A 12,293-nucleotide genomic window follows, 5' to 3' on the forward strand; every position below is an offset into this window, starting at 1 on the left:
TATTGCTCACCCTTAGTTATAGGTGGTAAAACCAAACCGACCCACATCTAATATTCGTGTTTATAATTAGATGTTTCAGCTTCGAGTTTTATAATTACGTGTGAGTTTGATCTAATTTTTTGTTAAATTAATGTTAAATAGATATTAGTTTGTTGATTTATTTAATTTATTTAATTTTTTTTATTTTTTATATGATAGATTGGACAGTTTAATCTTAAGTATCTCTCTTTTATAATTATCTTAATAACATTACGAGGGAGAATAACATAATTTTAAGCTTCAAGCATGCAAATGTTTACTTGTACGTATTCTCACCCTGTAAAAGTGGGATGGAATGGGGTAAGTTAAAAGCACTCAAATAATTCATCTATGCTTTGATTCTTGTTGCATAAGATGTTAAAACAGCAGCAGCCAAACTTGGAAGTACAATTATTTTCATAATAAGACTGTGGCTAAGCTGTCACGGCAAATTTTTCCCTTTCACCAAAGAAACCGAGAAAGCCCTACTTTGTCCCCAGTAGCTTTTACATCCCTTTCGATTTGCTGCTTATACTCTTTGAAACTAAAGTTTCTGTACAAAGCTGGCTCGCTGCAGCTTTGTATTACAACTTCGTCGGTGGGGCAGTAGAAGTATGCAATAGAGTACCTTTCAACCTCTTCATTTGCAGCCACCCGGTGAGTGATACTCTTGTAAATGCCATTGCTCAATGCCTGCATTACATGGAATCTCTGTTTTAATTCGTGGACGGAAGATTAATATAAATATATACATACGTATCTATTATTGAGCTGAATGTTCACGTATCGTATACTTACATAACAAATAAAAAATCAAGAATGAAAATAATCTTCGATATATTCTTATGTTGTCATTGTAATTAGTAATAATATACTATTGATTACCTGAAATAAGTCACCAATGTTGATGACTAAGGCTTTTGGATTGGGTTTAACACTAAACCATCTTCCATCTGTATTGAATTGCAATCCCCCTACCTGGTCTTGGGATAAAATGGTGAGGAAATCAGTATCAGTGTGAGGGATAATCCCAAACATCCTGGAAGAGAATGGACAAGGAGGATATCTGTTCATTCGAAGAGAACTCGAGCTTGGTGAGCAGTTCTCTTGGAAATAATTTGGTTTGATGCCCAATATTTGTGCTAAATGTTCAGCTAATTTTTGAGCCAGTAAATTAGCTTTTCTTGCATACTCTTGTATTGTTGACCTGAAAAATGGTGAAACAAAAAAAATAAGGTCTTGAATGATTCATTGTATCAATTTTGTATATATTTACTGAAACATTGAAGAATTCTTGAAATGATCAGTACTAACAATTCAATCCACATGATTACAAAGAAACCAAAGTTCTGGAGAATTCTAGAAATGACCGCATGCCATAGCTAGCCTCTTCACTAGCAAAAGCACATTGTGGGTGACAGCCACAGTGACAGTGGTCTGGTGGCTAAAGGCACACCAGGCCATGGCGGCAGCCCTCCAGGGCGATCACACGGGTGGGGCTTCGAAATGTTTGGCAGGTAGCAGCATAAGACCAATCATAGATAGATGAAGCAACATATAATTATAAAACTGGGATAAGGTAAACTCGCGCTTACTGATAAATCAGTAAAAACCAAAATTTTATATACAAATGAGTTGTCCGTTCTTTTATAAAATTAAAGAGTATATCTCTCAAACCTTATCATAGTACAAAAAAAATTATAAGACTATTATAAGGTTTGAGAGTGTAATTTGCAACCTTAAGTTCCAAATAATGTCTATCTAGTTCTAGCTAGTGTTTGCACTATATAACCTTTTCATTTTTCTGTTTCTTGTTGGTTTGACAACCTAAAAGTTGTTCCTTGTTATTTCATGTAAAGACAATGAAGAACTGTGGTGGATGTACTATAAGAAATAAGGTAAATAACCAGGTACCTGAGCTTGTTGCATTCATCCATTCTCGAAATATCTTTGAGCGATATATGCAAGGCTTCTGACCAAGAAAGGTTCCTCAAGCTGGTAGCTAGAGGGTTCCCCCATCGGTAGCTATGGGCTGATAAATTCAAAAACTTCTTCTCGGCCTTCTTGTCAAAAGGCAGGTGAAACACCTTCATCTGCTCATACTTCAATCTGTCCAGTAGCCCTCCTGGAATCCCATGATTCACAATTTGAAAGAAACCCCATTCACGAGCAGCCTTATCCATCTGTTCTATGCACTTTTGCCTCTCGAATGGTCCAAGATTCAAACCACTGAGATCAATCAAAGGCAGCTCAAATTCCTCAAACACTTCAATCGTGGAAAATTTCTCCTTTTCAGTGGAGCTCTGCAAGATGGCCTTGTATTTCTCAAAAAATGGAGGTTCAACACCCATTGAGATGGAGAGGAAGTCGTACTATCTTCTCAATCCTGTTCAGACAAATGTACATGAAGTAAGTAATTATCATGCTCAAAAGAACTATTTATATGAATTGTAAATGAAAGTGTTCGTTGTTAGAAACAAATATATATATGTATATGTATATACACATACATATGTATATACATATATGTTATATACATACATATGTATATACATATCAATGTCCTAACTCCTGCTATACGTTTTGATTTGTCTGCAGTTACTGAATTATTATCATTATTTCATGACAAATAGCGATAGAAAAATACAAAATTTTTGGTCCCCTTGTTGCAAAAGGTCAAAAAATTTCCAAATTAAGGCCATCAGGGAATCATTTTCATTCCTAGAAGTAGTTAAAACATTTCCTTGTATGGTTAAACTTGTTGCATTGTAGCTGTTCTTGAGCTGTCAATTAATTGCTTTTTACTTTCATACACATTGAAAGAGATTTCATCAGCTGGTACATATGTTCTGGTTCACATTTTAGATTATGAAGTATTACTACTTGGAAGAGAAACTTTTTCAATTTCCATATATAATGCCTTAAATGAGCTTGGAAGATGCTACATCAGCAAGTGTTCTTTATTTTCAATTGGCTACAAACATAAGCCCAATTCTCCAAACTCTTCCATTCCTTAAACTCTGATTCCAAGTTATTATAGCTGGAAACCTGTCACCAGAAGAAGTTTACAGGCCTTAATTTTTGCCATGGCTATGTTTGGAGGATCAGGTAATTGTAGATAGACAAGTCCACTTATGTATCAAATCTCCTTGTAAATTACCTGATAGCTAGCCTTAGCAGATAACTGACAAGCATAAGGGAATTATAAGGAGGACAACAACAGCCACACTCCATTTCTGCAATTCACATAATCAAAAATGTCAATGGAAGTTATATTATTAAAAGTAAAGTAGCATAAAATGGGATGGATTCGAATAAACATAATTCAATTCCTATAGCATCCGTGATCAATTCCATTGCTCTGATATGTTGGATGACCAACTTTGGGGGGGGACCTCTGGAAAAGAAATTGACGAGTTAAAAGAAAACAGGCTGTTGCATCCGTAAATTTTTGTCAATATCTCCAGATCAGCACCAAACTGTTTCCTGGAGTAGACTCTTAGGCTAAAGCTTGGTGTGGACAGGAATGATATTTGCATAGCTGGTTGTAGCTTTGATGGTTATTTGGGTGTTGTATCGAGTCTATCTCAGGCTTTCTTTTGGTTGTTTTTTTTTTCTCTCTTTGCACCTCTTGTTTATGGTTTGGTTTTTTCTGTTGTTGGATTTATATGTATTTCAGGTGGTTCGCCTCCATACCCTACTCCTATGGAGGCAGACTTCTTTCTTTGACTGAGCAGAATGACAAGAAAAAAAATTAGGGCTTTGTCCAGAATTGGTAATCATCATGTCTTCTGGCATATAATTTAAGGTAAATTATTAATATGACACTGATCACTTAGAAGAGACCAAAGGAAACTTGCAGAAGCAGCACTTTCTACCATCCAGGGAAGGTTGCACATTATAGCTATATATAATATATAGAAAAAAAATGGATGGTTAACTTCCTAATCCATGGACTGCTTATGATCTCTCCTAAGACTCTCACAAGAACAAGCAGAAGAATTTTCAGAAGTCCTTTGCAGGGAATCACCTTTTTCACTAATAAATATAAAGGGAAAATGTACTAGAGGCTGGTTTATGGGGTGACTACAACACTTTAATCACAATAAAGTACATTATCGTGTGCTTTTTGCTAATATTATGTGCATTTTCACATAGCTTTAGGCCTTAATTAAAACTACCTTTGTTTCCGAGCATGCCATCCAGACAAACCTGAAAGTAAGGGCAATGCAGGATCCCAAGTCATAAGGCAGATAGTGAGGCAGCAGAATGGGAAGTTGCCTTCCAAGTGTGGGGTAAAACCCCGACAAGGAAAGGCTTTTTGGTTCTGGTGGAAAGTGATAAACAATGGGTAGTTTAGTTGCATTGCTTTAGCCGTGTGTTAAACTTTATCAGAATGTATCTGTACCTCTATTAAGTAATAAGACTTTGTTTTTTAAGGTGCAAAAGAGAGTAGCATTACTCGAACATAAAATCCTGATTACATACGCAAATCTTGTTTCTTTTGCCACTCTTGAACTTTAATCAATGTTACAAGCTCAATTTTTCTCAGGGTTTAATTGCTACACAAGTGTCACGAGTGTTTCAAATCTCTGTTTGCCCTGCACCTGCATGACGTGAGATCATGATTACAGTTTATCCAAGCTCAGTAAGACCAAGAAACGAAATTGGAAAATTAATACTAATATCTAGAATTCTATGGATTAGTTTGAGTGATACTTGGTTTGAAAACGAGAAAAAAAAAAACGCAGAACATGTTCTGAAATATCTGCAGAGCCATCAAGAAATCGGATTACATGAAGGCATCTACCAAAGCAAGTAGCAATCATCGAGGCCACAGACGACAGAACAGAGACATCTCAAGGTCTTAAAAAGGAATCTAAACCAATTCATAACCAAACAAAGCATAATTTTATGGGCAGATTTGCATGGCGTATCACGTGCAAGCATCGAGCCAACTTCAAACTAACCGTTTACCACACCATCACACTGTCAGAACCAGCGTCTCAACATCTCTTCTTCCACGTTTCTTACATGCACATCCCAGAATTAACATAGCAAATCTCATTGAATTAACCTCTACAATGAGAAACAAAACATAGGATACTGAATTAAGATCTTGGAGCTTTGGATTTGAACTACCAATTGTTAATTCAATTGGGACTAGCAGAGGGCAGCGCCTTCACGAGACCTCACCCAACCTTAATTAGCTGCTGCTACAGATAATTTTATTCTTTCAAAAAGCATCCATCTCTTTTTTGTTGCATTATAGATTCTCCATCCTACATTCCTAACTCAGATAACCCATAACACATATATATTTTATATTTTTCATCTCACTTTACCTCTAGCAACATATACTACCCCATAATTACCACAAAGATTAAACTTGTACCAACTACCACCACAAACATAAGACAGCAGGCAAAATAATTCTTAAAGTAGAAGATACCAATTTTTGAACGAGATAGAACTTTATTTAATATTAGCTGAGATGTTTCCAACCATTACAGCACCACAAAGCATCACAACCATAAACCAAGAACAGTATCTTAAAAGGAGTTTCCAAACTACTCAAGCCTTTTGCCACAGACTGGCAAAATTAGGTTGCAGTGAAACTTAGAAACCACCACGGAGGCGAAGGACAAGATGAAGGGTGGACTCCTTCTGGATATTGTAGTCAGCCAGAGTGCGACCATCCTCCAACTGCTTACCAGCAAAGATCAACCTCTGCTGGTCTGGAGGAATCCCCTCCTTGTCCTGAATCTTTGCTTTCACATTGTCAATTGTGTCTGAGCTCTCAACCTCCAGGGTGATGGTTTTCCCAGTCAATGTCTTGACAAATATCTGCATCCCTCCTCTAAGGCGCAAGACCAAATGCAGGGTTGACTCCTTTTGGATGTTATAGTCTGCAAGTGTCCTCCCATCTTCAAGCTGCTTTCCAGCAAAAATCAACCTCTGTTGGTCAGGTGGGATACCCTCCTTATCTTGGATCTTGGCTTTGACATTGTCAATTGTGTCAGAGCTCTCCACCTCCAAAGTGATGGTTTTACCAGTCAAGGTTTTCACAAAAATCTGCATTCCACCACGCAGACGCAGCACCAAGTGGAGGGTTGACTCCTTTTGGATATTGTAATCTGCAAGCGTCCTCCCATCCTCCAACTGTTTGCCGGCAAATATCAGCCTCTGTTGATCTGGAGGGATACCTTCCTTGTCCTGGATTTTAGCTTTTACATTGTCAATGGTATCAGAACTCTCAACTTCCAAGGTAATTGTCTTTCCAGTGAGAGTTTTCACAAAAATTTGCATGCCACCACGAAGCCGCAACACCAAATGGAGGGTTGACTCCTTCTGAATGTTATAGTCTGCAAGGGTTCTGCCATCTTCAAGCTGTTTTCCGGCAAAAATTAACCTCTGCTGGTCCGGTGGGATACCCTCCTTGTCCTGAATCTTGGCCTTCACATTATCGATGGTATCCGAACTCTCCACCTCCAAAGTGATGGTTTTCCCAGTGAGAGTTTTCACAAATATCTGCATGCCACCCCTAAGACGAAGGACAAGGTGGAGGGTGGACTCCTTCTGGATATTGTAATCAGCAAGGGTGCGGCCATCCTCTAGCTGTTTACCAGCAAAGATAAGCCTCTGTTGGTCTGGTGGGATCCCTTCCTTGTCTTGGATCTTGGCTTTGACATTATCAATAGTGTCAGAGCTTTCCACCTCGAGGGTGATGGTCTTGCCAGTAAGGGTTTTCACAAAGATCTGCATCTGTTGTCAATAAGAAACTCCGAATTAGTTTATAACATCCAAAATCCATATGCAGGAGCAACAAAGAAATAATTTTTTCCCAAAAAACAACCAATAACTATGCAGTAAACCAGAATTACTCCGAGATTTAATTTGGCATAAATTAAACACCACACATAACAGATCAAAACATCTTGCCACCCATAATTAGTCAACAATAACACAAACATCATAACACATAATACATCAAGTAAGCAGAATGGAAATCAATATTAACCAATCAAATAACATCAATAATAACCTTCAATTTAGGCCAATCACCTTACTTTTTAATACACCCAAAAATCAAACCTAAAACCAACTTTAAAAAAATGAAAGATATCAAATTGAATTTTCAATCAAATCCTAAAATCAAGATCAGCAATAAATCATGAAACCCTAAAATCAACAAGATAAAATTAAAAAGAAATAACTTTTCAATCAGTTAACCAGCTAGCACTCAACAGAATCTATGATCTTGAATTCCAAACAGATGAGATTTTCGTAAACAGATATCAAAATTTCATCAAGATCGACCGAATTGAACGAATCAATATAAACCAAAACCCTAAAATACATGGAACCAAAACAAATCTAAAACAAACAAACAAGAAACAAAGCAAGAATCGGAGAAGGAGGAAGAAATTACCTTCTGAGAAAGAGATTTGAAAATCGAGATCGGGAGCTTTTCAATCGATGATTGAGAGAAATGAACTTTGATAGGTAAAATTAGGGGAAAATGGTGATTTATTTATAGGGGGAGAGAGATTGAGATTGCCGACTTCACGAAGAAAAAAAGGAAAATGCAGGATCGAATAACAAGACGCCACGTGTTAATTTAGAGTTTGTGAGTGACCTGGATTACACGCTAAGATTTAATTGTTCTTGACGTGTTCAAAACGGGACGCTGCCGATTTGTGGCTTTTCCCCCCTTTGGAATGCTTGTGGTAATAAAATATTATTATTAATACCTCATGCCTTTGTTTTAATACCAATTAATTATGATAATAATTGGAAAAGAAATTAATAGAATTTTGGATAGAATAAAGTTTGATTGTTTACATGGGCCAATAATGTTTGATTCTCTCGTAGATGTGATTTTTTAAAGTTAATAGTTTAATTTATTTTTTTCGAGTCTTACCCATCAAAAATATTACTTTTTCAGCCTCCAAATATGTATTTTTTTTACTTTTATAAGAATTAAGAAAAAATTTTCAATTTTCATATATTTTATATAAAAATTTTAGAATTTTTTTTACAATATGGATGTTCAATATTGCTTAAAATAAAAATATTATGTGTCTAATAATAAAAAATATGCATAAAAAAATAAGATAAAAGAAATAATATAATCAAGTAAGGACAAATCGATGAACATTAAAAAAAATCACTTGTCATTATCTTTTCAATATTTGTCAATTTGTTATTTATTTATATAATTTAGAGTTTTAAGAGTTTCCAACAATTTTATCTAATAGTTAACTTATTTTTTCCAAGTCTTACTAATAAAAAATTTTGCTTCTTCCCTTCTTCAATGTGTATTTTTTATGATTTTTATAAAAAATAAGTAAAAATTTTCGATTTTCACATATTTTATATAAAACTTTAAAATTTTTTAAATATAAATATTTAATACTTTTTAAAATAAAAAAATATACATAAAAAAATGAAATAGAAAGAATAATATAATCAAGTAATGACAAGTCAATGGACATTTAAGTATCTTTTCGATGTTCACCAACTTATTGTTTATTTATGCAATTTAGGATTGTAAACTATTCAAACAACTTTACCAACTCAAATTAACATTTTGTTATATGTCAACTTGGTTTATGTTGATTATATTATTGAGGAGAGGAAGAATAAGTTATTAGCTCAACAACCTTGAGAACCCCAATCTAAGGGTCTAATTTTTCTGTATGCAGTATTATGGCAAATATTGAAAGGCCCAAGCTCTACATTCTGGAAGTGAGTGGAAACAATTATATGTCCTGGTGCCTTGATGTTGAAATGCATCTTCAAGGGCAAGGTCTTGCTAATACAATTATTATAGACGGAAATGCAAATGACAAAGATAAAGCAAATATTCTGATTTTTATTCGTTGTCATTTGCATGAGAGCCTGAGAACTCAATATTTATTCGTCCGAGATCCTGAGATACTGTGGATGAGATTGAGAAAGAGGTATGATCATATCAAGACAGTTATTTCCCTCAAGCACAATATGATTGGCAACACTCAAGCTGTAAGACTTCAAATCAGTGTCTAATTACAACTCAACCTTATTTGATATAGTTTTGTGGCTGGAGTTATATGGTGTTAAGCTCACTGAATCAAAGCTATTAGAGAAAACTTTCTCAACTTTTCATGCTTCAAATATTGTATTGCAACAGCAATACCGGTAGCGTTAATTTAAAATGTACTCAGAGTTGATTTTCGTCCTCCTGATTGCTGAACAGACTAATAAACTGTTGCTTAAAAATCATGATCTTAAACTTGCTGGTTCAAAAGTCATGATCTTAAACCTGCTGGTTCAAAAGCATTGCCTGAAGCAAATGCTAGCTCTGGTAAGAGTATTGGCCGATTTAAGGGTTATCAGCACAGGCTAGTGCATAACCCACGAAAAGGTGGCGAAAGATATAAGCGCACTAAGTAAATTAATCTTGGCCTGAATCATGGCAAAGGCAAGAAGCCTAAAAAGGAGCATGATGAAGTATGTGCTATCATTGTGGCATGACTAGACAGTGGTCGCGTACCTGTCGTACACCAAAGCATTTTGTTGATTTATACCAGGTGAGTTGAAACTCATGCTATTAAAAATGTTATGACCAACATCGAGGCTAATAATACCTCCGTTGAAGTGACTCATCTTATTCCTGTAGAAGCAAAAACAACATTGGATGTCTTTGATTTTTTTAAGGATCCTGAAAAGGCATCAAATTGGTAAAAGTTAGCTCAGACTTATGATCTAAGAATTTTAATGTTATTTTCAATGTATTACTTTTACTTGATTGTCCATAAATAAAATTGATTTGTGAACTTTTACTTGACACCTTAAGTTGTTAATACAAGTGACACCTGAAGTTGTCAATATAAGTGCAAATGAGAACCATCAAGAAAAAGAAAGATGTCAGTTTACTTGATAGTGCAATGACACATACCATTCTTCATGATAAGCATTTTTTCTTGAGTATGACATTATGTAAGGCAAATGTCTATACAATATCAAGTCCCGTTGGGATTATTAATGGCTCAAGGAATGCTATAATTGTTCTACCGAATGGCACCACTTTGCATATTGAGGATGCAGTGCTGAGCAGTAGATTGAAGAGGAATCTACTTAGTTATAAAGATGTATGCCATAATATGTACCATCTTGAGACAATTGATGAGCAAAATAAAGAATTTCTTTACATCACCTCTTATAAGATAGGCCAGAAGACCATCCATGAGAAGGTGGAAGCTTCAACTAAAGGATTGTATTGTGTCCCTATCAGAGCTATTGAAGTCTACGCTACCATGTCTTGGAGACTGGTAAATGCCAATAAGTTTGGCCTTTAACATGATTGCCTAGGTCACCCGAGAGCTACGATGATGCGTAGGATAAGCCAAAATACTAGAGGACACCTTTTAAAGGATAAAAAGGTTTTGTTGTCCAAGGATTATACTCGTGAAGCATGTTCACAAGGAAAGCTCATTACTAAACTTTCTATGACAAAGGTTAATCTTGAATCCCCTTCATTCTTGTAAAGAATCCATGGTGATATTTGTGGACCAATACAACTGGAAAATGGGCTGTTTCGATATTTTATGGTATTAGCGGATGCATCCTGTAGATGGTCTCATGTTTGTCTGCTATCTACGTGCAAAGTTGCCTTTGCACATTTACTTGCGCATATTATAAAGCTCTGGCTACATTTCACTAATTATTTAATTAAGAGCATAAGGATGGATAATGCTGGTGAATTTACATTTAAGAGCTTTGATGTGTATTGCACTTCATTAAGAATTGAGGTTGAGCACCCGATTCCACGTGTTCGTACTCAGAACGGATTGGCAAAATCCTTGATAAAACGCATCCAAATTATCGTTCGTACTCTATTATTGAGAACAAATCTCAATTATATAGTGTGGGGTCACGCTGTTTTGCATGCGGTTGCATTAATTAGATTACGCACCACTGCTAGTCTTCTGCAATCCCCCATGCAATTAGTTCTTGGTTATGAACCAGATATTTCACATTTACGCACCTTTGATTCCATTGTGCAGGTGCCTATAGTAGTACCAAAAAAGACTAAAATGGGTCCTCAACGCTGTTTGGGCATTTATGTTAGGTTTGATTCACCGTATATTATTAGGTTCATGGAACCAACGACAGGTGATCTTTTTACCACTAGATTCACGGATTGTCATTTTGATGAGATAGTGTTTTCATCGATTGGGATAACTAAGGCTTCTATGACTAAGAAGCAGAAACTAGTTGAGATTTTTTCCTGAAATGAGAAAAATTTATCCCATTTTGACCCAAGAACTCCTGAATGTGAAAATGAGGTGTACCTTATAATCTATTTATAGGATATTGCCAATAGACTTCCTTATGCTTTTAATGATGCTGCAAAGGTCACAAAATCTCGTATTCTAGCTGTGAATGCTCCAACTAAAATTGTTGTTCCTGAAAAACAAGTTGAAATGGATCAAAATGGTTCGTGCTTGAAGAGTGGAAGATCGATAGGATTAAAAGATACTATTCCTTGAAAACGAAGGGGGAGGAATCACGAATTTGCTCCAGAAAAGCCCATTGCTCCTAAAAAGACAAGAATTTTTTCAGAAAAGCCTATTGGCCCTGAAGAGGCACAAACCCATGAAAAGATCATTGACCCTAAGAATATTGAGATTTCCATTACATATTGTAATGAGATTTGAGATCAGAATTAGATAATCATCGATGATGCTTTTGCATTCTCAGTTACTCATGAGATGATGAACAATGATTATGAACCACGATCTATTAGTGAATGTCGTCAAAGCTAAGATTAGCATAAGTGGGAGGAAGCAATCCAAGTTGAATTAGCTTCCTTAACTAAATGAGAGGTTTTTTGGCCCTATAGCTCGAACCCCCTCCAATGTAAAGCTCGTTGGATATAAGCGGGTGTTTATTTGGAAACGAAATGAGAAAAACGAGGTCGTGAGGTATAAAGCCCGAATCGTTGCCCAATGTTTCTCTCAAAGACCTAGGATTGTTTATGATGAGACATATTCACCTGTGATGGATATGATTACTTTTTGTTTCCTTATTAGCCTAGCAGTTTCTGATAAATTAGAAATGCATCTTATGGACGTTGTGATGGCATATTTATATAGTTCATTAGACTTGATATTTATATGAAAATTCTCGAGGGATTAAAAATGCCTGAAGCATACACTCCCCGTAACTTATTCTCAATAAAGTTGCAAAGATCTTTGTACGAGTTAAAGCAATCTAGCCGTATGTAG

The 12,293-nt window shown here is 35.8% G+C and overlaps 1 protein-coding gene and 1 pseudogene across 1 annotated transcript; both read right to left on the reverse strand.

Annotated features, from left to right (window-relative positions):
- Positions 1–480: 480 nt before the first annotated feature.
- Positions 481–2,369, reverse strand: LOC18593654 (gibberellin 2-beta-dioxygenase 8 pseudogene; annotated as a pseudogene).
- Positions 2,370–5,473: 3,104 nt separating this feature from the next.
- On the reverse strand, positions 5,474–7,608 carry LOC18593655 (polyubiquitin). Its single transcript, XM_007020973.3, has 2 exons — positions 7,451–7,608; positions 5,474–6,783 (listed from the first exon to the last, which is right to left on the reverse strand). The coding sequence occupies exon 2, from the start codon at positions 6,781–6,783 to the stop codon at positions 5,638–5,640; it is 1,146 nt and encodes a 381-aa protein (XP_007021035.1). The 5' UTR covers positions 7,451–7,608; the 3' UTR covers positions 5,474–5,637.
- Between the last annotated feature and the right edge of the window lie 4,685 nt (positions 7,609–12,293).

The sequence above is a fragment of the Theobroma cacao genome, chromosome 7 (genome assembly GCF_053813885.1).
Source record: "Theobroma cacao isolate CCN51 chromosome 7, ASM5381388v1, whole genome shotgun sequence".
Classification (NCBI taxonomy): Eukaryota; Viridiplantae; Streptophyta; class Magnoliopsida; order Malvales; family Malvaceae; genus Theobroma; species Theobroma cacao.

Coding starts and splice junctions, on each gene's coding strand:
- LOC18593655 (XM_007020973.3), bottom strand. CDS start 6,783: ATGCAGATCTTTGTGAAAACCCTTACTGGCAAGACCATCACCCTCGAG.